General features: G+C 41.5%; 1 protein-coding gene across 1 annotated transcript in view; it reads left to right on the forward strand.

Annotated features, from left to right (window-relative positions):
• pcm (pacman) overlaps positions 1-26,385 on the forward strand; it is a 668,873-nt gene that overhangs the window by 33,084 nt on the left and 609,404 nt on the right. The window contains exon 4 of the mRNA XM_067150369.2: positions 15,907-16,120. Coding sequence (XP_067006470.2) covers positions 15,907-16,120 — 214 coding nt within the window. The remainder of the gene's footprint in view (positions 1-15,906; positions 16,121-26,385) is intronic.

The following is a 26,385-nucleotide window of genomic DNA, read 5'->3' on the forward strand; positions in this document are numbered from 1 at the left end:
TTAACGGAAATTACGATATACTTTGGACGTGATACCACTTCGTAACCCTCACTAATAACTTTTTACAACATGTTACACGGCGCTCATAATACTTTTAAATTTTATCCAAGCAGAAAATAAATCAAATGACCTTTCGTCATATTTCTGACGTACATGAAAATATGTGGGTGACCAAATGCGTTGTAAATCCCCATTACAAATACATATAGTTTGACATAATGAAACAAGATATAATAAGCGGTAAGATGGCATTTCACCTACCTTATCTGCACGTCAGCTTCCATTTTAGGCTCACCTATGACCCTATGTCATTTTATTTAGCCATTTTTACATTTCTGGCTTTTCATTGGTTTGTATTCATGTTCCTGAAAATAAAGCATAAAAAAAAAAAAGAAATGCCCTTCACTCGGCGCCTTCGTTGATCGCACTCGACTGATTGTATTTGTTAACCGCACACAAATGACTTTCTGTACAACGCAATTATTTACAGCTTCATAAATACTACTTCGGTATCTTGACCATCTTTTATCAGATTACTTCTGCAATGAACTACTATCTCCCCTGGATTCAAGACCCCGGCCACATCGGCCAAAAATCTATTTGTTGGACATAGTCTACGTCTTAACGATTGATTTATTGAACAGTTCAACCCTCTCTCTCAAGCCTCAATGATACAAATCCAGGGCTTTCAGTATGGCGTCCCTTCTTATTTTATAGACGCTATCCCCGCTCTCTCCAGGCATTTTTCCTTTGCCGCCAAGAAAATTTGCGTAATTTTTCCGACTTAGTGGACTGTATCAAAAAGAGTTTTTTCTGTAACCACGTACTTGCTAACTTGCTAGTAGCAGTGTTCACGAACATTTAAAATGTATTCTTACCAAATTAACTGGTAATAATAATAATAATAATAATAATAATCGTATGGCCTCAGCTACCGTGTGCAGACATTTCAATTTGACGCCATCTGGCTGTCTGCTCGTCAATTTCGACGTTCCGTTTTTCTCTAGGCCCCCACTAGGTGGCAGACCGAGTAAACCGAAACTCTCTTGGGCGTCTATGGCTGAGATTTAATGAATTTTGTCGGGTAAACACCAAATGTGTCACCAGAGATCTTTTACATGCCGACATCGTACGACATGGAGTGTCGAATGGACTTTTTTCCGACCTTCAAAAATCCGACTACCTCTGCCGGGTTTGAACCCGCTATCTTGGGATCCGGAGGCCGACACTCTACCGCTGGTCCACAGAGGCAGCAATTAACTCGTTAAATAACCTCATTTGATAGGCACTATTTTCTGACAACTTGGCGTGGGTAAAATAAACACACGCGTCTCTCATTGACATATCCACAGAAATGGCTTAGCAGTCTCAAATCTGTCTTACTAAAGACCCGTTGTCTTGTAGATAAATACAGGACCCTCATTATGCTGCGTTCACTGCTAATTCTTTCATTTCAAAATACTTATTCAACTTAAACTTTCTTCTGTATCCATCCACTTTCGACACGTGCGGATGACGTCACATCTCATAGCGTGGGAAGAAAGGTAGCCACCTCCTTGCCACGTGTCACCTCTGTGATATAAAGAATATGTTTGAGCTCCTCATCACAATTGACATGGGCCTCTTGTAGTAACTTTAATATTTAAAATCTTTAGGGCACAAAGGTCATGGTTTCAGTATGTAGTTTTAATTGCATTATGTTGTTTCTGTTAACCTGTTGTAATTAGGATACTCTAAAATGCAGCTTTGAATTGTAGTGTAGTTATTTCAGATAGAATCTTGCTTGCTCTATGGCAGTGTAATCCTTGTGTAGTATAGAGTGATTCTGTCCTTCAGTATTTCTGTGATGAAGATTAAAGAATGGCTGAAGAATTCAGTTGTTGGGTGTACAGATGTGGGCAGGCATTAAAGAGTATGTGGAAATAGGTAAGAGATTTTGAAGGATTAAGCTTATAACAGAGGACAGGACTTGTTCAGACAATCTACAGGGTATGTTAGGTAGACAAGAGGGAGGGGGCAGGAAGGGTAGAAGTTAAAGGCAGGTGGACCAATTTTTTTTTTTAAAGGGGAAGGGATTTGAGGGCTATGAAATCTAATGAGAGAAGGATTTCAGGATAGGTATCAGTGAAGGATCTGTATGGGTCGCTGCTGGTAGAACAGAAGAGGAAGTGATACAAAGGAAAGGGGAAGGTAGGTGGGGAAATGTTGAGTAGAGGATAGGGAGGTGGAATAGGGTTATGAAAGGAAGAAACGGAAGGGGGAAGTAGGTTTGGCATCCATCAGAGAATATAAGGGAGACCAGGAAGGCAGGGGATCTAATGAGGAGGGAGGGCTTGATGCTCTGGTCATGTGGAGAAAGTGTGTGGAGGTAGGGGAACAGGTTATCCAGGAATAGGTTAAGACAGATGTTGAGGTTAGTAGAAGGGAAGGAAGAGGGTAAAATGGTAGTTTTTCATGTTGGTATTAACCATGTAAGGTAAGCAGGACTACGTACCAACATAGTTGAGGATATGTTGGAATCTGGTTAATGCAGCATGTGGAAAGTACATGCATCAAAATGAAGTTTTGCATCACCTTGGACAGAAGACTTCCTTACTTAAGAAAGAAAACAGAGACATTGATCAGCATTATTTATTGTCCAACAGAACACCATATGAAAGCCTCAACAACAATACAAGTTTGCTTTCTCAATTTGAGTTACTGAATACGGCACACACCAGTACCCTTGCATTGATGTGTGCGTGAAATTGACTTGTTCTGTTGTCCAATAGTTCAAGGTAATGTTGGTCCAAATTGTCCTACTTCTCAATGGTGATTCGATGTAGATCTTGCAGTGTCTGTAGTGAGTTGTGATTCCATAAACGGCCTTCTTTCATTTATCCCAGGCATATTCGATAGGGTTCATGTCCGGGAAGGATGGTGGCCACTCAAATCGAGTGATGTCGTGATCATGAAGGAAGTAATTAATGAGAACTATATGATACATGCACGTGTGCATTATTGTCTCGTAGTAGTGAATGGTTGCCTAGTTGTATTTCCTCTTAAAACAATAATCCGGCAGCCCTTTAAGATGGTTTTCCGTGGTTTCCCATATTCACACCAGGCTGTACCTCAGTTAAGGCCATGGATTGTCCATTAAGACAAATCCTCCTCCAAGATGCTGGCGGCGTCATGTTACTATGGGTCAGAGGAAGTTGTCCATGTATCATACAGCCGAAACATTGGCCTGCACGATTAAGAGTGGCGTATGGTGACCCCACATAATGTCACCCCAAACCATCAGGGAACTACCACCTTGCTGCACGTAATGGACAGTATTTGTGAAATGTGAAACCTGATCAGATTGCCTGCAGACATGTTGCCGATGATCATCAGGAACAAAGCTGTGTGACACTCACTGGTGAAAAGGACATTATGCCAATTCTGATAAGACCTTCCAGTAATGTTGGTCCAATCTATACTGCATTCCATTATGGCTATGATGAGAGCTGGGCCTGAGTTGAAACACAGTGACCTGTTGATGTCTGAAACAGGGGTGGCATTGTGTTCAGGGTTCCTCTGAGCTGAAATTCAATGGTAACGGTTATCAACTGCAGTCATAGCCCGAGCACAACCTGTGCAAGGCAACTCATTAACAATTCCTGTCTCCCTGTATTGCTTCCATGTTTGAACCACTTCATGATTAGGGTCCATACATAGAGCAACTGCCCTTGTTGACCATCCTTCTTGATATAAAGTGATTATGGGTATAAGTTCACATATCGACATTGCACGTTGTACCATCCTAGATGCTCACTACACTGCTTAGAATACACCTCTAATGCACCCACACTAGCGCTACAACTTCAGCTGAAATACAGCCCCTCATTTGAGGTTGGTATATTCTGTCATGTGGGTTGAGGTAGATGCGGTTATTTACAAACATCCTAAGGTCGTCTTTCCATTTTGCATAGGACAAGCCAAGATAGGAACACAGTTAAATTACCCACGATAGTGATGCAAAAATTCTCTGATATGTGTATAAGGGAGCGAAAATTATCAGTGGAATACTGTGTAAGGGGGACACCATGACCTTGGCGTTGGTGTGGGTGCTTGTTGATCCTGAGGGCTGTGCCAGATCAGGGTTACCCATGCTGGATTGGCCGTGGTGTAGGGTCAGACTAACAAGGTGTCCCCCGAGTTGCCTGAGAGGTGTCTTTGTTCTTTATTCTTCATTACTATTTCTACCTTTCTGTTCTCACCTTCTTAAATCTCATTTCTCTTCCTGTCTAGCCAAACTCTCGGGCAGTAAAGTTCTACGGAGGTTTAACCCTCCCCCAATCACAAGTTTCGGGTCATGGTGAGGTGATGCATGGTTACTGGTAGAGTATGCTCGTGCAGAGTAAAAAGTTATTGGAAGTCACAATGTTCGGGCCAGTGCCAGTTAAGATTGAGAGCCACAAGTCCCGTAACACCTACAAAGGAGTTATCTTTCATAGGGACTTCATTAAGGCCTCCGATGATGACCTTATCCGGAGCCTTGCTCATAGATGTGTGTCCGATGTTAAACGTCTTAAGAGTTGTATTGGTGACAACCTATATGACACGGGGGCTTTCACGTTAACTTTTGATCTTGAGAAACTGCCGAACGTATTGAAACAGGAACGCCTGTTCTTCAGTTTTGTGGAGAACATGGATAACGCCAAGGCTTGTACGGTTCATGCTTTAGAGAGTACGAGAGAAGGGTAGTGAAATGAGTTCATATTTAAAGTGGAACTTGCCGTTCATTAAAAAATTGCATAGAAATTATATCACCTTTTACAGACGAATTGTTTGAATGTCCTCGAAGATGTGGAGAAGGCATCGTTCTGCGGTGTCGGTGTCGTCCCACGGGGGTTGTTAGCACTTGATGTTGAAGGAGACTCGAACCTGGGGCGGTCGTCTGACGATAGTGCAGCGTGGAATAGCTGTTGAGTTTGTATTCCACTAAGTCCTATGAAAGGAGCAGAGAAATGTAAAACTTTCGCACAGAATGTCAATGGAATCTGGTACGACACTTCTCTACCGCACTGCACTGCAAATTATGGCGGGACACTGTTTACTGGCCGAATAAGTTCCACTATAAATGGTGTTGGACGCACATTTGAAAAAAGAAATGAATTCAGAATCGCAGTTCTGGGAGAATGATTAATATTGTTCGTGCAATAGTCACTGTCAAACTTGAAGTGATAGACAATGAAAATAATCTGGAACTTTCTGAGATACGATGGTTTACCACTTCACTTAATCTCAGTGCAAAAGAAAATAAATGAAGTCCTTCAGACACAGTCTTCACTGTTTGTAATGAGTACATGCAATGTTCTGGCACACACACACACATAGAAATACATGAAAGTTTCTGCGAAGACAGAAAGAAATAGTTTGACACAGTCTTGTGAAAGAGAACCAAGTTCTGTTACGACTCAGTCTTAACAAAAATCACGTAATTTCTCAGAGGTAAATTTTCCACTGAGGCACAATATTACACGTAAATGTAGACACAGTCTTTATGACGGGGTTTAACATAGTCCCTTGAAAGGAAATAACACCGTATTTCACGAATCAGCACAGTCTTTGAAAGGAAATATCGGCACAGTCTTATGTTAACACGGTTATGCGAAGTGAATTAACACAGTCTTTTGAAAATGAAGGTTGGCACAGACTTATGAAAAGAAAATGTCGACACTGTTTTTCTCACGGAGTAATTGACACAGTCTTTGAAAGAAAAGTAGGCACTGTCCTTTATGAAACAAATTGACACTGTCAATAAAAAGAATTGTACTTTAACTAGGGCACAATTTTACGAAATAGCCTAACACAGTCTCTTGTAGAGGAAACAGCTAAAGCACAGTCTTTATGCCCTAAGTCCTTTAAGCACAGTTTCAAAATATCAAGTGATTACTGTACAGTCTCTTCAATTACACAATTCATGAAACGAAATAATGTTACTCGGCTCGACAAGACAGATATTATCAGTGTATAAGCTTTCGCTTACACGCGAAGTTAGAGTCCACAGAGAAGGCTTTCAACACTCGTATTATGTACTTTCAAAGCCCGGTCCTTAGCCGGACAGAGTAACGAACTGTATCACATCAGCGAGATGACTAGTTCATGACGAAGTACTGTGACACTCACTGTGACACACTGACACGCTCTGATCTCTTTGAGGCTGGCGACCCCCTTATATTACTCAAGGTCGGACGGCGAGACTGGAAATATGAGCTTCAAAAAAATTCATATCTCGGCCATCCTTCCGTTGATTTTAATGAAATTTTGGATTTGTTGTTCAGGCCTGCAAGGTGACGTTCTCAAAATTATGATTTAACCTTCCGTTCGTGATGAAATGCCATAGAATCCAACAGAACTTTCGGTGTGACGTCACTTGCCCTTGGCTGGCACTGTGTAGCAGCGCTTGCTTGCATGCTGTTTCCCATGATGCCTGCACACTCGGCGCTCGTTTTGAACCTACACAGTCGGGTGTTAGCTCGTTCCTCTCAAGAAATACATGAACACGAATGCTCGCAGGGCATTCCCGTTTCAGTATTAAGGTATCCATGTACACACTTACTGTTCGGCTATATTTTACTTCTCCTATGAGGTGCTACAACTGCCAGCGGTTTGGCCACACCTCACCACGTTGCCAGGGATCAACAGTATGTGTGGCATGTGGAAAAGCGGAGTGCACACCACCACCACCACTGTGCGTTAACTGCACTGGGGAGCACCCCCCCCGGTCCAAGGAATGCCCTACATATAAACAGGAGAAATAGATAAACTTTCTTATCCAGAGGCACGGAAGAAGTATAAATCAATGGCTCCTCTGGAATTCTCAGTCTCCTTTGCAGAGAAGGCCGCTAGTGTACGCATATCTCCCGTAAGTTTTGTACCCTCTGTCCCACAATCAATTCCGCAAACATCAAGTACCCAACAAGTAATCGTCAAACCACAGGTTCAAGAGTCAGCAAGCATGTCATTGCTGAAGATGTCTGGGAAGAACTCTTCCCAGACACATTAGTTTGGGAAGTCCTCCCTCACAAGGGCGGGGGAAAAGACTTACTCAACACAGACTGGAGATTCGCCTTCCAGCCATCCTTCAACTGGCCTAAAAAGGGAGGAGAAAGGGAAGCCTAAATGCTCCCCTACACGTTTGGAGAAGAAACCTTCTCCGACAAGACCAGAGGTCCCAGCGTCCCCAAAAAAAGCCCGGCAAGTCATCTGCCAGCCCTCCTCCAAACTGTTTGAAAACGGTGGGCAAGAGTGAGGGAACACGATGGCCCTCTACGTGATCACTTTCTGGGGAACAAAGTTCTGACAGGAAGAAGGTCTACTGCTCGCGATCAATGAGATCACCATCTGCGGAGTGCCCAGCCATCGCGTCTCCCTCTTCCAGGGAGATGATGGAAACTGAACCACTCATTATTGTGGATGATGACTACAATAGCGACAAGAACGGCGGAAACTGACAGGTAGCCGACTGAAAGAAGGGCAAGCAATTGTCCTAATTTCGTACCACTACCAATTCACACAATGGCACTATTGCCGTGGAACGGCAGTAGTTATCACTCTGCAGGTTATAAACTTCATTTTCCTTGTCCGTATTGAAGATCTACTTGTGATACAATTCCTTTAGTTTTGCCAATTGCCACCTTTTCAGTACAATAAAAATATAGTACAAACTTACATATTTATTATGATGTTTATATGGTACATGTTTCGCTCCTTTTCGTGAGCATCATCAGCCAAACTATCATTAATCTAAGATTGTATAAGATCATAAAACAATTCTTTTGGTTCAAAATTGCTCCTATAAAACTAATTGATAATCTTATAACATTTTAAGTCACACAACAATAAAACCATGTCCTTCCAACTCCTAGGCCTTTCCTATCCCATCGTCGCCATAAGACCTGTCTGTGTCGGTGCGACGTAAAGCCCCTAGCAAAAAAAAAAAATTTATATTATCAATGGGGTAAAATTGAAAAGGATTTAAAAATCTTAAGAAGAGTAGAAAAAGGAAAAGAAATGACGGAATTGGAAAACATATACATTCATTTAGATCGACAATACAATAAAAATAAAAACCGAAATGACGAAATAGAAATAAAGAACCCCATCTTATTACAATTACCGGAACTAATACAAATACTCAAATCAGATATAAATAAATTCTATAAACATTTTAATCCGATAAAAGTTAATGGCTTATTGACACAAACAAACTCAATTCCTCCCCTCACTTCTCCTAGACTATCCCCTCCACAGTCTACTGCAGCTATCAATACGCCGCCTACCTTAACTTCCCCTTCCCCCTCCCCGCCAAAACATAAACTCATCCACACTCACTCATACAACACAAGAAGTGCAAACAGGACAACAAGTAGTTCTCAAGAGGCTAGGAGTAACACCAAACAATTATACAGCAGAAAAGAAAATAAGTGACAATTCTTCCAATAAGATGTTCTACAGAAATACAATCAAAACCATAAACATATAATTTTTATCTTTCATTACAGATATATCAACGAGCCATTATGGAACATTCGAGAACATTTAAAATCCAATATCACATCAGAAAGTGTTTCATCAACAAGTTTGTTCACGAACAATTTTACCCCATTGATAATATAAATTAATACCAATACATTTTATAAATGTTACTCCAGCAACGAGAACAAGAAAATATTCAATACTGTTATGAAGTTTTAATGACAGTTATACAAGTTAAGCGGTAGGAATCGACACAACTAGCCAGATCTCAAGGGTTTTTTATTTTATTCTTATTTTTAAACAATTTTAAAAGATGTTCACCAGATGAGTTTCGGCAGTGAAATGTTGGACTGGAGAAGATTTTAGACAAAAAGTGTTAGCTTAAGACATGGTTTTATTGTTGTGTGACTTTTAAAATGTTATAAGATTATCAATTAGTTTTATAGGAGCAATTTTGAACCAAAAGAATTGTTTTATGATCTTATACAATCTTAGATTAATGATAGTTTGGCTGATGATGCTCACGAAAAGGAGCGAAACATGTACCATATAAACATCATAATAAATATGTAAGTTTGTACTATATTTTTATTGTATTGAAAAGGTGGCAATTGGCAAAACTAAAGGAATTGTTTCACAAATAGTTATCACCATTGCCCAGCTGAGTTACGTCAATTGATATCTGTCTATGCGGCCTTCATAGTCCGTCTACAGGAATCTCATTAGAGACCTGGACACAACACGACTAGGAGAGGATATCGTCTTTATTGTAAAGACAGAGTAGCTGTCGATGGCGCGGGGGGCGTTTATACCCTAGTTCGCTCCGACATTCAGCGACAAAGTTCCGCTCCGTACTCAGCTAGATTCAGTTGCAGTTCACATTCTATGGCCATTAATGACAACGGTGTGCAACATGTACATTCCACCAGACTACGATATTGAAATGCGTGCACTACAAGATTTGATTGCTCAGTTACCTCCTCCTTTCCTCATGCTGGGGGACGTGAACGCCCGTAACATACTTTGGGGTTCTCTGTCTTGTGCTAGGGGGAGGATGTTTGAGCGATCGATAAACCTGTTTGATCTTTGCGTGCTTTACACATTGGAGACCGTGTCTTAAGGTGGCATGTAGGCAGGCAGACCGCCATATTTTGAAGGTTTTTAAAAAATTGTAGAAAATGGTAGGTAGGTTGCAATTGTAACGCGTATATATCATGAAAAAATTAAAAGTGTCTATTCTGCAGATTAAAAAGTTGCATTAAGATCTACTGAGTACTTTTCACATTACACATTTTCCAACGGTATGCCTTTTGCAACAACAACAAAAAGTCTGACAATAAAGTCTTATGAATGATGAGCTTGAATGCGGAATAGTTTGAAGCATTCAGGGACACAAAGTGCTAAAGAACACATTTGATACCACCATTATGTTTCTTTCCTCGTTACTTTCCAATTTTCCGCTTTTCCTTTATCTGCACGGGCGTTGCAAGTGCATCCAAATCACCAAAAGTACCCGGCGAATGTGAATCACTCCCTGCCTGTGAATTATCATCGCTTGCGTCACTTCGTTCTAAATGAAAATCCAGTCGTATAAAGATCGTGAAACATTAGCTAAATAAACTACAAAGTGCAAAATCACACCTGGGTAGAATATGATAGAATAGGTTATAAATACCTTCATCACTAACATGAAGTTTGATATCAGGGTCTATATCTGAATCATCTACCTCTTCTTCTGAACCACTGTCATAAAAAATCTCTTCTAAAATCTCTACAATTCCACCTTCATTCAATGATCCAATAATTATAGCAGAAACAAAATGCAGTCTAAACACTTCGCACGATGTAAACAAAACTCTGAAAGCGCGCGCCTTGAACAGCTGGAAGCATGGAGTGTAGAAGCAAACTCGAGCAAAAATAAGCTGCTATAAGTTCGAGAAAACGACAGAGGACACAAACGCACGGTATAGCTGTTATAAAAGTACTTTAAAGTGGTATGTATACTTTCCGAGCTGATCTCGTCCAGGCTGTGTTGACAATATAACAAATACGCAGGCCCGAGTTATCCTCGGGCGCGGTCAGTCTGAGCTGTTACCCGACCCCGATACACACTCGGGCTCGTTCTCCAATGTGTTAATACAGGGGAACCGACACATTTCAGCAGCCCACATGGCATATTCTCATCCCTGGATGTCACTTTGTGCAGCTGTACGCTAGTTCCCCTGGTACGGTGGCAAGTACATGACGACCTCTCTGATAGTGACCATTTCCCGATAATTCTATCTCTCTTGAATCAAAGACAATCCGAAGTTCCCAAGTGCTGGTAACTCCTGTGAAAGAATGACAGTTACTGTTCCAAAGGAAAGCAGGCTTAATAAGATTTGACAACTAGGAATTAGTTACATTTTCATCTACATTAATAATAAGAGCCGCACTGTGATATCAGGATTTCTTCATTTCGATAATTACTTATAAATTGTATAATTTTTAATTTATAAATTGATCTTTCTTCATGAATTATTAAGAAAAGAATATTTATTAGGACAATTTCTCTATGGAATATTGTACAAGTGTTTCCTTGACGACTGCTTTCTATTGTAGAAATAATTTATATATTTTATCTTGAGTTATTTGTTTGTTTTAATCTTGTCAATCTTATGTTAATTTTAAGGACACTTCCTCTAAAGCATTGCTTTGTCAATTTTATATATTTTTCATCTAAACAGTGTTATGTGGCTGAAGATGTTGATAATATACGAAACGTACCACTTTTGACCATTAAAAATTGCCTTAAGCAATCATTGTATCGACTAGGGTGGAAAATAAATAAATACTTAATTGTGAATCTATTGAAGTGCGATACGGACCATGAAGCTGATTTTATGTAATATTGTTGGAGTACAGAATGTGCCCACAGGCCCCGGAATCTCCATTAATGGAGATATAGTTACGATTCCTTCGGTCATTGCAGACCACATTGCATCACATTTCGGAGATACATCCTGTTCTGGGAGGTACCTTTCGGCATTTCTTCCAATTAAGCGCAAAGCAGAGGCAAACCATCTCTCTTTTGCCTCTAGTGCTTTGCATCCCTACGGAGTGGGAATTGTGGAGTGCACTCGTGCTGTGCAGAGACACGGCTCCTGGACTGGACAAAATCCACAGATGTCTGAAGGATATCCTCACCCTATTCAACAGAACATGGAGTGAGGGTGTGTTTCCATCTCAATGGCGTGAGGGAATTGTGATACCAATTCTCAAGCCAGGTAAAAATCTGAAACTTCTGAATAGTTATAGGACAATATGCCTTACAAGTGGCCTTTGTAAGCTGTTTGAAAGGATGGTTAACCGGCGTCTTGTGTTGGCCATGGAAAAGGAAGGTCTCTTGTCTCACTACCAGTGTGGTTTTCGCTCTCATCGGTCTGCCACTGATCATCTGGTCAGACTGGAGAGCGCCATTCAGGAGGCCTTTCTCCGGAACGAACACTTAGTTGAAGTGTTTTTTTGACTTGGAGAAAGCGTACGATACTACCTGGCGATATGGAATTCTCTCCACACTACACCAGTGGGGATTTTGGGGAAATTTGCCTATCGGAGGTATTTCCAGAACTTCGTTCACCAATATCCGGCCGTGAGACATATCTTCATGGATGGTTCTAAAATCGGAGATCGTCGCCATAAGACCTATCTGTGTCGGTGCGACGTAAAGCCCCTAGCAAAAAAAAAAAAAAAAAAAAACGGAAATAATGTTGGTTGCTCTTTTGTCACCGATGATATGAGCATGAAGATCTCGCTTCTTAGTATATGTAGCGTGTATACTGCAGAGCTTTACACCATCTTAGAAGCTCCGCAGTTTGCAATGGGTGACGAAAGATGGCACTTTCTTATGTGTACTGATTCGTCAAGTGCTCTGCAGTCTATTGAAACCTGTTTCTCGCAACACCCACTGGTATAGCAGATCATGACCTTCTAGCCGGTTTAAGTGATGCTGGCACCAGAATCACTTTTGCGTGGCTTCTAAGCCACGTTGGGATTGCGGGAAATGAGCTTGCGGATGAAGCTGCAAAGGAAGTGGTACTTTTACCTCCAAGACCTGTCAGTGTACCTGCTAAAGATATTCTCAGCCACGTCAAACCATCTTGGCTTCCTGGGAATCCGAGGGGCTAGCTATCCGAACTCCCAACAAGCTGAGAGCAATTAAGAAGACAACTACCATGTGGCGGTCCTCTTTCCGATCTTCAGGGAGAGAGGCCATAGTGTTGTGTAGACTGGTCCTCTTTGCGGTCTTCAGGGAGAGAGGCCATAGTATTGTGTAGGCTGAGGATAGCTCATGGATGATTTACACGCTCATATCTCCTAAAGTGGGAAGACTCCCCAGTGTGTTCTTGTGGTGCTGACTTTACCGTGGCCCACATCCTCATGGAGTTTGCCAATCTCTCTGGCCTAAGACGGAGCCTCGGCCTGCAGGAAACACTCGAACACAGACTAGCTAATGACACGACTACTGCTGATCTAGTCATCCTCTTTATGTGCGGCGGTGGATTATTCAAGGGAATGTAAATTACAAGTGCACTGTTACTCAGGGAACATACATTCCCTTTTCATTCATTAGTAATTTTTTGGCTTAATTCAGTAATTTGTTTTATTTTGTACTTCGCTTCCAAATTCTTTCATGAATATATATTTTTATTTTAAATTTCTTTTTCACTAATTTGTTCAGAGAGGATGATTACCTGTTTGTACTTCCTCTTAAAACAAAAATCACCACCACCACCACCTTACTGGAGTTACATGTGATAAATTTCTTCTTTGGTTCTCTATTGACTTCATATAGTTAAAAATTCTTAGCAAGAATTTACATATATTTTTCACCTTCGTCTTGTTCTTCTGCCTCCTGATACAATTCTGCTTATGCAGGTCATTCACAGAGCCTCTTCCAATCTTTCTCTCTTTTCCCACTGTTTGTCGTTCATCACTCTTGTCACTGATCTTCGTTATCATCCACCTGATCCCTCCATCTTGTTCATGGTGTTCCAGTTGGTCTTCTTTCAGGTTCTGTCCATTCCAGAGCTTTTCTTGGTAATCTTTCTTGTCCCATTCTTTTGATGTGGCCGAACCATTTCAGCCTGTTTCCCTCCATGGTTTCTTTTAGGGGGTTGGTCTGTAGATTGTCCACCTAATCAATACAAAAATATACACCACTTAAATTAAATGGTCTGTACAATCATTACGTTTAAAGGACATGTTTTGACCTTTGCTAAGGTAATCTTCAGCTTTTAATACAAATGATAAGACATGCACAGAGAAACATTACATTCATATGAATAGCCAGGCTGAGTAGCTCAAACGGTTGAGGTACTGGCCTTCTGACTCCAACTTGGCAGGTTCGATCCTGGCTCAGTCCAGTGGTATTTGACGGTGCTCAAATACATCAGCCTTGTGTCGGTAGATTTACTGCCACGCAAAAGAACATGTGCAAGATTAAATTCCAGCACCTCAATTTCTCTGAAAACCGTAAAAGCAGTTAATGGGATGTAAAGTCAATATCACTATTATTCATATGAATGAAACTAATGAGAAATAATTTTACGTGTACTGTAATAGCTTAATTTTTTGAGGAAGAAAGTTTGAAATATTTGGCAGTTTTAAAATCTTTCTGTGGTTATTGTTGGTGATTTGAATAAAACCAATTCTCCAGTTGAATAAAAAGTGCTTGGCTGGAGTATTGATATCAGTGGGCTGTTAACAATGGAAATATCTGCAGTGATTTTGTTTGGTTTGTTGCCCTAGTTAGCTTTGTATCTGTATTGCACTGAACTATAACTGTAAGGGAATAGTTCTGCATTATGTTCTGTACAATACACTGTCAGAACAGATTGAACACACTGTGATAGAAGTGTACATGCTTTGCCTGAGGATTGTTGCATTACTCTGTGTGGTTTTTTTTGTGTATGTTTTCGTTAATGCATGTTTCAGACTTTTTCACTGTTGTGAAGGGATTTTCACAGTAACAAGGATGATTGGGGTAACAAACTGAATAAATCATAATTACATTATCACTGTGTTACACACCACTGGAGATCATGGGTGCCAATATACCAATATACTTGTAAGGTTTCCTTGAATAACCTTCAAAATTTTGTTGATGGAGTTTGGGCTCAATATTATTGTAGTAGCTTCATAGAATATGTTCACAGCTCTGATGCCTTCTGAATTATTCCCCACTGTTGGGATAGGCATTTCCGACATTTCTTTTTGGTTACTGTGTTCCTTATTCACCTACAGTATTGTCGTCTGCTTGTGCTATTGTCTATTGTTACATACATTTCATAGTGACATTGATTCAGAATTTTGCCATCAATCATTTTTGCAGCAGTTTCCCTGGACAGACTAGGAACCAAGTCAGGGATCCCCGGGTAAGAGGTAGACATACTTCACACACATCACGGGACTGACGGTATTGCTTCAATCCTTGTATAAATATTGTATGCATAAACGTTTTTACATATACAAGAAATATTGAAAAGTCTGACTGTCCTTAAGACTCAAAATCCAATGTTTCTTGGGAAATTTAGTATGTTGGGGACTTTAGGTGAGAGATAGGCATGCTGTGCTTACACCTCAGGGCTGCCTCAAAGCCGTGTATACATGAAATATTTTCATAAAGTAGAAAGGTTGAAATTTTGCCTGTCCTAGGAATTCAAAATCCTAATCTCTCATGGGAAATTGAACTTGTTTGCTTTAGCTTTAGTTTTGCTTTAGCAAAACATAGTTCTAAATTAATATCTAAACTTGAATGTAATCACTTAAAAAAAAAAAAAAAAAAATGTGTTCCCTATACACTTTCAATCATTTTAACTAGATTCTCAAAATGAGTATATTACATTGTGTAATAATTTTTATATATTTATACTTCCCCAATTTATGAGTTGCCAAAAGACAAAGAAGTATACGATGTGAAGTGTCTTATTACGGTATATACTAATTCTGTAAATCTATAATTTTGTAAAGTTTAAGAAATTTTGAAAAAGACATTATTCATAGTTGTAAAGATGATTCCTTAGAATTTGAAGACAGTCTCTTAAGACCAATATACTGTATCTTTTTATAGATTATTTCCAAGGTGAAAATAAGAACAAAATGGTTGAGATAATTTTGGAATGGTACCGCTGCAACCTACTAGCAGTCCAATGACTGTGTTACTCTGTCAATTGTATGCAGTTGGTTCACATATTTCCTTTTTTATACTGATTGGAAAAATAATAATTCAGTTTTAAAGTTTGATTGGAGATTTTCCCAGAATTTCAGGTTATACAGTGCTGTCTTGCTTTCCCTTGTTCTTAAACCTGGTCAAATAAGCTGCTTTCTCTTAGGTTTCTTATAGCCTGTTTTCTTGTATAGGTTCCGATCTGCCAAGGATGCAGAGGATCTGGAGAAGAGGGCACGTGAAAAGGGTGAGAAACTCCCAACAGAGGAGCGCTTCGACTCAAACTGCATTACTCCTGGAACGGTATTCATGGCAAGGCTGCATGAACAACTCAAATACTTTGTCACTTACAAAATATCTACTGATACTTTGTGGCAGGGAGTGAAAATCATCCTCTCTGGACATAATGTAAGGATCTACATTTTTTAAATATGAAAGCAATTCTGAATTTTTATTGCTGTATATTTTGGATTAAATACTACTTGCAATAAGGAAAACTGTTCTGAACAAAACGTTGCGTGAGAATTATGCATTGAAATGATTCAATACATTTTAACACAATATTCTGAACATTATTTGATGTCAAATATTGAAATATACATTGACCAGAAAAAATTAATGGATCACTTGAATTTTCAAAGGAGAAAGCATGTTAAATTTTGGAATATTTGTTTTATTATTTACATTGATTATTTTCATGAATAAAATATGTAAATATTGTTACCTATCTGTTATTGCTACCCTTAGTTATTTAGACAATTTTTTCATTAAAATAATCAGTGTAAAGAAGCAAATGTTTCACAATTTAACATGCCTTTTCCCTTTGATAATTCAAGTGATCCATTAATTTTGCTGGTCAGTGTATATTCTAAGTACATCAAGCATCTGCGCTTTTGTCCTTACTGTTTGTTCTCTGCATGGACACAAGGTGACCTCGAGTTACTTCATCCATGGATACTCCTCTATGCCGATGACGATATAGGGGTGGCGTGCCTGTCTTTTGCCCAGAGGTCTTTGGTGCATTTCCCAGCCAGGTCAGGGATTTTTATCTGGATTTGAGATCTGGTTCAAAATCCATTCAACCTGTGTGATTACAACTGAGGAACTATTTGAACATTATTTGATGTCAAATATTGAAATATACATTGACCAGAAAAAATTAATGGATCACTTGAATTTTCAAAGGAGAAAGCATGTTAAATTTTGGAATATTTGTTTTATTATTTACATTGATTATTTTCATGAATAAAATATGTAAATATTGTTACCTATCTGTTATTGCTACCCTTAGTTATTTAGACAATTTTTTCATTAAAATAATCAGTGTAAAGAAGCAAATGTTTCACAATTTAACATGCCTTTTCCCTTTGATAATTCAAGTGATCCATTAATTTTGCTGGCCTCGATCTAAAAAGCCAAGAATAATGGCCGAGGAGATTTGTTGTGTTGTCCATACCACAGCTAGTAATCTGCTGGCCTTTTGGGCAGAACAGTAGTCGCTTGGTAAGCCATGGTCCTTGGGGACTGTTACACCATGGGGTTTGATTTGTTGGTGCTATAAATAGAATTATTCAGTGGTACAAATAGTCTGGCTCAGTTTCACTGAAGAAGGGAACTATGTCAGAAAAAATAAAATTTACAGCAACTGATGAGAACATTTTCTCCTCAGAAGAAGCAGATGAAACACCCAAGCTCACTGCTGTGGATGTGGATTGCAAATTGGAGGAAAGGGGAGTGGATCTGCATGTTTCTAATGTTGGCTGCAGATAGTGCTATACCGACACCAAATTTAGCAGCTAATTCTCTTTCACTGTGTGTATCATAAAAGTATTCTAAGATAATGCTACAGTTGTACTACACTTCTTGGGAATCGTATTTGTTGAAGATTGAGGTATTACTAATTGCACAAGGAAACCTCACACATCAAAATAAATACACTTTTAATGTAAAGCAGTTGTCACACAGATAGATTAATGCCAATGAATAGCAGTACAAAGAATGCATAGAGGTGCAGGATCTAAGAATAAGCACATTGTTGTCAACCATTGGGAAATTTTGAAAAAGGAAACTTTGTTCCGATTAATTCACACAATATTGTAGGAATCATTGTGTCATTTTGCTCATTTCTGAGTGTTGTGACCCCATCACGTTGCATGTTTTGTTATTTTCTGCCACCCTTGATGATTTTCTACTTCTCTGAGAAGCTGCTGGAAAGGCAAACCGGCGATCTTTTTTTATTTGATCAAACCATCTGCTGGCTGTCCGTCTACATGGCCTTTACCCACGACTTTTCCTTGCATCACCATTTTTTTCAAGCTTCTCACCATCTCCTCTAACAACATGGCCAAAAAACTGAAGGATCGTGTGGTTGACATGAGAAAAAAGGCGCCTGGAGATGCTTAGCTCTGCAATGATGGACAGATTTGTTCTTCTTTCTGTCCATGGCACACGTAGCATTCTGCGCCAACACGACATCTCAAAGGTGTCAATGCGAGCTTTGTCATAGTCTTGAGGTTGCACGTCTCATGGTTGCCTAGTTGTACTTCTTCTTAAAACAATAATCACCACACCTCCATCATCACATGCATAGTTGAAGACTGAAAAGAAGTGTTTCTACTGTATGAATAGTGATAGCATGGGAATCAATTTCATCCTGGTATTCTCCTATGCTCAGCTTAAGCTGTTCTTTCACCCTGTTCAGCAACAGTCTTGAGAATAACTTGTACCCGATGTTCGGTAGTGAGATGCCTCTGTAATTACACTGTCCTGCGATGGTTTCATTGCCACCATCCTGTATTCCTTTTTAGGATGACTTCTGCATCCTGAATCAGGATCCGATGTTAATTTTCCCCCTTCACGTCACATTTTCTCAAAAATCTTATATTTTGTTTGTTTCATCACATGCACTAATCTAAAGTTAAAAACTTCATTGTTGTTCCGTATTGAACTGAGAATCACATAAGTAATTTTAATGTGAAAAAATCCACCTTTTCAATACATACAAAACTGTTGCATATAAGTTATACTACAACATTTTTATTATTATTATGAAGGTACCGGTTTTGACATGTTTACAGTGTCATCGTCGGCCTTTCGTAAAACCAATGACACAGCTTACCAGGCAAAATCAAAAGGCCCACTGTTACATGGGACTTAAAATCAAGGTTGCAAAACTGGGCAGAGATATAGATTTTCTTAAGCAATGTATAATACACAACTTAAGAATTAATTTCCTCAAAACTAACGTAAAAAAGCATCGGAATAGTCCCCAACATTGGAAGACTCAAATCATAGTCAACAAAATTTGGCTGAAAAATGAAATTAAGCTCTTGTATAAGAAGAAATCTTTTTTAAACAATCAACTTTACGAGACTCACCTTGAAGCAGCTTGCTTGCTTACCGGCGCTCAGTGGAACTTGTTTCAGACCCAAGTTAATAATAGATTATTTGAGGTCTTATCTAGAAAACAGCTTACTCTTGAGAGGAAGCTTAATACACTCAAAAATAATTCAGTATTTAATGACAACATTGCAAGAGTAACGAAAAAAACTCCTCTATTCCGTACAACCTCATTGATCAATTTCATTCCCCGGTAGTTAACCTATCAAAAACACAGTTAAATGATGAGGAACGCAATCCTTGCAAAAGGCCCTAAACACAACTGGCCCAATTTTAATAAAGTGAACACAGCTTCCAATTTAGTCATAGAATCAGAAGTTACCATTAATAAAATGTCTTTAGATTTACAAGAGGAAGTAAGACTAGATGTAAAAAGGAAATTGGTTAAAATATATACCTCCGAAAATAAAACGACAACCCCTAATAATAATAATAATAATAATAATAATAATAATAATAATATTAATAATAATAATAATCGGATGGCCTCAGCTACCACCCCCTCTAGGGACACCATGACCTTGACGTCGGTGTGGGGGCTTGTGTGCTTGTTGATCCCGAGGGCTGTGCCAGCCTAGGGTTACCCATGCTGTATTGGCCTCGGTGTAGGGCCAGACTAACAAGGTGTCCCCCGAGTTGCTTGAGAGGTGTCTGTGCTCTTTAAATTTCATAACTATTTCTACCCTTCTGTCCTCACCTTCTTAAATTTCATTCCTCTTCCTGTCTAGCCAGCCTCTCTGCCTCGGGTAGAATAAACAATAAGAAAAATTAGAATAGGTAAAATAGGTTAGTATGGAGGTTTTATCCTCCCCCAATCGCAAGTTTCGGGTCGTGGCGAGGTGATGCATGGCTACTGGGAGAGTAGTTCTTAGCGGCCCACCCCAATCACAAGTTTCGGGTCGTGGCGAGGTGATGCATGGCTACTGGGAGAGTAGTTCCTAGCGACCCACCTCCAGATACCGGGCGCCCACTGGAGTATATAGCCTTGCCTTCGGTACGTCAGGGCTCTGCCGAAGGTCGACCTTTTATATCCCGGGTACTCGTGGGACTGGATGGTTTTTGAGTTTGGTTTTGATTCTTCTTCGAAGGCTGCAGGCCTTAAAACTGCGTCCTTTAATTGTTCAGTTAGGAAACGTAAACGTTTCAATCGTGTTGACCTGTGTAATAAGGAAGATTCTGAAGAGCGTCTGCCACGATTTCTGGTTGCGACCAGAGTCGATGGACAGAGCTTTCTTCAAGAGAACCCGTTCCTGATAAGCAGTGCTGTGGAAGGTCTTGTTGGTGAAGTAGATGAAATGAGGAAATTGCGGGATGGTAGCGTACTCATTAAGACCAGTGCGCTCATACAGAGTAAAAAGTTATTGGAAGCCACAATGTTTGGATCAGTGCCAGTTAAGATTGAGAGCCACAAGTCCCTTAACTCCTGCAAAGGAGTTATCTTTCATAGGGACTTGATTAAGGCCTCCGATGATGATCTTATCCGGAGCCTTGCTCGTAGAGGTGTATCCGGCGTTAAACGTCTTAAGGGGCGTGTCGGTGATAACCTCTACGACACGGGGGCTTTCATCTTAACATTCGATCTCGAGAAACTGCCCGAACGTATTAAGGTATACACTCACTGTTCGACCATATTTTCCTTCTCCTATGAGGTGCTACAACTGCCAGCGTTTTGGCCACACCTCACCACGCTGCCAGGGATCAGCAATATGCGGGCCATGTGGAAAAGCGGCACATGCCGGTGCGGACTGCACACCACCACCAGTGTGTGTTAATTGCACTGGCGAGCATGCCCCTCGATCCAAGGAATGCCCTACATTTAAACAGGAGAAAAAGATCCAGGAGATTAAGACTCTGGATAAACTTTCTTATCCAGAGGCACGGAAGAAGTATAAATCAGTGGCTCCTCCGGAATTCTCCGTCTCCTTTGCAGAGAAGGCTTCTAGTGTACGCATAAATCCCGTAAGTTTTGTACCCTCTGTCCCACCATCAACTCTGCAAACATCCAGTAATCAGCAAGTAAACGTCAAATCACAGGTTAAACAGACAGCAAGTACGTCATTGCCGAAGACGTCCGGGAAAAATTCCTCCCAGACATATTCGGCTGGGAAGTCCTCCCCCACAAGGGCGGGGGAAAAGACTTCCCCAAGAAAGGCTGGAAAATCACCTTCCAGCCATCCTTCAACTGGCCCGAAAAAGGAGGAGAAAGGGAAGCCTAAATGCTCCCCTACACGTTTGGAGAAGAAACCTTCTCCAACGAGACTGGGGATCCCAGGATCTCCAAAAAAGCCTGGCAAGTCATCTGCCAGTCCTCCTCCGAAGTGTTCGAAAACGGTGGGTAAGAGCGAGAGGCCCCGACATCCTCTTGTTCGATCTCTTTCTAGAGAACCTAGTTCACCCAGGAAGAAGGCCCACTGTCCCCGATCAGTGAGATCACCGTCCACGGAGTGTCCGGTCACCGCGCCTCCTCCTTCTGAGGAGACGATGGAGACTGAAGCACTCATTATCGTGGATGATGACGACAATACTGACAAGAACGGCGGAAAATGGCAGGTAGTTGACAAAAAGAAGGGCAAGCAATTGTCCTAATTTCGCAACACTACTAATCCACACAATGGCACTATTGCAGTGGAACTGCATTAGTTACCACTGTCGCCTAGCTGAGTTACGTGAATTGATATCCGTCTACGCGGCCCCCATAGTCTGTCTACAGGAATCTCGTTTGAGACCTAGACACGACACGACTATGAGAGGATATTGTCTTTATTCTAAAGACAGATTAGCTGTAGATGGCGCGGCAACTGGGGGCGTTTGTACCCTAGTTCGCTCCGACATCTTCAGCGAAGAAGTACCGCTCCGTACTCAGCTAAATGCAGTTGCAGTTCGCATTCCATTGCCAGTAATGACAACGGTTTGCAACGTGTACATTCCACTGGATTACGACCTTGAAAATCGTGCACTACAAGATTTGATCACTCAGTTGCCTCCCCCTTTCCTCATGCTGGGAGATGTGAACGCCCGTAACATACTATGGGGTTCTCCGTCTTCCTGTGCTAGGGGGAGGATGCTCGAGCGAATGATCAACCTGTTTGATCTTTGCGTGCTTAATACAGGGGAACCGACACATTTCAGCAGCGCACATGGCACATTCTCACACCTGGATGTCACTTCGTGCAGCCGTGCGCTAGTTCCCCTGCTACGGTGGCAAGTACACGACGACCTCCGTGATAGTGACCACTTCCCTATAATTCTGTCTCTCTTGAATCAAAGACAGTCCGAAGTACCCAAGTGCTGGTTACTTCGGCGGGCAAATTGGCCAGAATTTACAAAACGCGCAGTGATGGCTGATGATATGCTGGAGTCTGTTGACGACCACGTTTCTTCCATTACTACTGGAATTTTGGCTGCTGCAAAGGAAACAATTCCTTCCTCATCCGGTATTCGTCGCCGGAAACAGGTCCCATGGTGGACGGACGAAATTGCAGCGGCCATACGTGATCTCCGACGGGCTTTTAAGCATTATCGTCGGAATCCTACGATGGCCAATCAAATCACAATTAAGCGTCTGCGTGCGAAGGCCCGTTTTTTGATTCGAGAAAGTAAGAAATCTACATGGGAAAAGTATGTGTCATCCATCACGGCACATACTCCGTCATCACAAGTGTGGACAAAACTCCACCGTATTGTCGGAGTACAGAATGTGCCCTCAGTACCAGGAATCTCCATTAATGGAGATATAGTTACAATTCCTTCAGTCATTGCCGACCACATCACGTCACATTTCGCAGATACGTCCAGCTCTAGGAGATACGACCCTGCATTTCTTCCAATTAAGCGCGAAGCAGAGGCCCACCATCTCTCTTTTGCCTCTAGTCCTTCGCATCCCTACAGCGTGCCCTTCACGGAGTGGGAGTTGTGGAGTGCACTCGCGCTATGCAGAGATACGGCTCCTGGTCCGGACAAAATCCATAATCAAATGCTTAAGCATTTGAGTGGCACATGTCTCGAGGATATCCTCACACTATTCAACAGAATATGGAGTGAGGGAGTGTTTCCATCTCAATGGCGTGAGGGAATTGTGATACCTATTCCCAAGCCAGGTAAAGATCCAAAACTTCTGGATAGTTATAGGCCAATATGCCTTAAATGGCCTCTGTAAGCTATTTGAAAGGATGGTTAACCGGCATCTTGTGTGGGCCATGGAAAAGGAGGGTCTCTTGTCTAACTACCAGTGTGGTTTTCGCTCTCATCGGTCTGCCACTGATCATCTGGTCAGACTGGAGAGCGCCATTCAGGAGGCCTTTCTCCGGAAGGAACACCTAGTCGCCGTGTTTTTTGACCTGGAAAAAGCTTACGACACTACCTGGCGATATGGGATTCTCTCCACACTACACCAGTGGGGTTTTCGGCGAAATTTACCAACGTTTATTCAGAACTTCATATCCCTCCGTCTCTTTCGAGTCCGAGTAGGGAATGCATTTTCTCAATATTACGTTCAGGAAAATGGAGTACCTCAGGGATCGGTACTGAGTGTCACGTTGTTCGCAATCGCCATCAACGGCATAGTTGTCGCTGCTGGGCCCGCAGTCGTTCCTTCGCTGTATGTAGACGACTTAGCTCTACATTACAGCTCCGGAAGGGTGGTGTTTGCTGAGAGACAGCTACAGCAAGCTATTAACCGAGTCGACAGATGGGCCCTGCAACACGGTTTTCGATTTTCAGCAGCGAAAACCTCTGTTGTACACTTCTGTCAACGTCGGCCTGTGCATCCCGAACCAGCGAAACAGTGTCTTACCAGTGGTTGACACCTGCAGATTCCTGGGTCTCCATTTTGAGAAGAGACTTACGTGGCAGCCCCACATCCGTCAGTTGAAGGTTGCCTGCATGAAGAGACTTAACATGCTTAAGTTTCTCAGCGACACTTCGTGGGGGGCTGACCATGCGGTACTGCTGCGATTTTACACGGCTACGGTCCTCACCCGGATTGACTATGGAAGTGCGGCTTATGGCTCAGCATCAAAATCTACGCTGAGCCTTTTAGACAGTATTCACCATAGTGGAGTAAGGCTGGCAACGGGTGCTTTCCGTACTAGCCCCATTCCCAGCCTACTCGCTGAAGCGGAAGTTCCACCTTTACGGATAAGGAGGCAGCAGTTACTCCTCAGGTACGCTGCCAAAATTCGTGAAATGCCGCTACATCCAAGCTATCAATGCATCTATTGTACTCAATACCACCAGCGGTACCAAGACCGGCCGAATGCCACACGGCCGGTTGGGTTTCGGATTGATAGCTTGTGTCATGATTTGAATATTGATATTGGTGGTTGTCTTGAAAGAACTCTCAGCGAGGTACCTCCGTGGTTGGTTCCGCGACCGGATATACGTCTAGATCTGCTGCGTGGATCCAAGGTGAACACGTATTCCTCCGTTTATCGGAGGTATTTCCAGGACTTTGTTCACCAATATCCAACTGTGAGACTTATCTTCACGGATGGTTCAAAAATCGGAGATAATGTTGGTTGCTTTTTCGTCATTGATGATATCAGCACGAAGATCTCGCTCCGTAAAGTATGTAGCGTGTATGCTGCAGAGCTTTACGCCATCTTAAAGGCTCTGCAGTTTGCACTGCGTGACGAAAGAAGCCACTTTCTGTTGTGTACCGATTCGTTAAGCTCTCTGCAGTCTATTGAAACCTGTTTCTCGCAACACCCACTGGTGCGGCAGATACATGACTTTCTAGCCAGGTTATGGGATGCTGGCACCAGAATCACTTTCGCGTGGCTTCCAAGCCACGTTGGGATTGCAGGAAACGAAGTTGCGGATGAAGCTGCAAAGGAAGCTGTACTTTTACCTCCCAAGACCAGTCAATGTACCTGCTAAGGATATTTGTTCTCAGCTACGTCGAACCATCTTGGCGTCCTGGGAATCGGATTGGCTAGATATCCGAACTCCCAACAAGCTGAGAGCAATTAAGAAGATATCTACCGTGTGGCGGTCCTCTTTCCGACCTTCACGGAGAGAGGCCATAGTACTATGCAGGTTGAGGATAGGTCATTTACGATCCACGCACTTTTATCTCCTAAAGAGGGAAGACCCCCCAGTGTGTTCTTGTGGTGCCGACTTCACCGTGGCCCACATCCTCACAGAGTGCGCCGATCTCTCTGGCCTAAGACGGAGCCTCGGCCTGCAGGAAACACTCGAACGCATACTAGCCGATGACGCGACTACTGCTGATCTCGTCATCCGCTTTATGTGCGACAGTGGACTTATCAAGGGTATATAAATTTCAAGTGTACTGTTACTCAGGGAACGTACGTTCCCTTTTGATACGTTAGTAATCCTTTCGGCCTAATTCTATAATTGTTTTTTGTTTTATTTTGTACTGCGTTTCCAAATTACTTTGTTGAATAAATAATTTCGTCTTTATATTTTAAAATTCTCTTCCACTTATTTGTTCAGAGAGAATGATTACCTCGTTGTACTTCCTCTTAAAACAAAAATCACCACCACCACCAACCTCAGCTACTGTGTGCAGACATTTCAATTTGACGCCATCTGGCTGTCTGCTCGTCAATTTCGACGTTCCGTTTTACTCTAGGCCCACTAGATGGCAGACCGAGTAAACCGAAACTCCCTTGGGCGAGTGTGGCTGAGATTTAATGAATTTTGTCGGGTAAACACCAAATATGCCACCAGAGATCTTTTACATGCCGACATCGTACGACATGGAGTGTCGAATGGACTTTTTTTCCGCCCTTCAAAAATCCGACGACGTCTGCCGGGTTTGAACCCGCTATCTTGGGATCCGGAGGCCGACACTCTACCACTGATCCACAGAGGCAGCTGTATAATAATAATAATAATAATAATAATAATAATAATAATAATAGAAATTCATTCATTAAACAGGAACAGGTCCTTAAGCTTAAAAAGAAAATGAAGGATAATATCCTCATCATCACTAAAGCGGACAAAGGGAATACGACCATCATTATGGACAAAGACTATTATATGAATAAAACAAAAAAACTATTTTAACAATAGTTCTTTTTCTATAGTGAAGAAAGATCCTACCATGCAAATCCAATGCTGTTTGAAACAAACACTAAAAAACTTCTCATTTCTCTTCACTGATCAGGAGAAAGCAAAACTTTACAACATGAATCCGGGTCTACCCACCGCTAAAGCATTCCCTCAGATCCACAAAGCCGGTGCCCCCATCCGGCCAATTATTAATTACAGGCCTAGCCCGCTTTATAAACTTTCTTAGTTTATTC

The sequence above is a fragment of the Anabrus simplex genome, chromosome 6, assembly GCF_040414725.1.
Source record: "Anabrus simplex isolate iqAnaSimp1 chromosome 6, ASM4041472v1, whole genome shotgun sequence".
NCBI classification, from domain to species: Eukaryota; Metazoa; Arthropoda; class Insecta; order Orthoptera; family Tettigoniidae; genus Anabrus; species Anabrus simplex.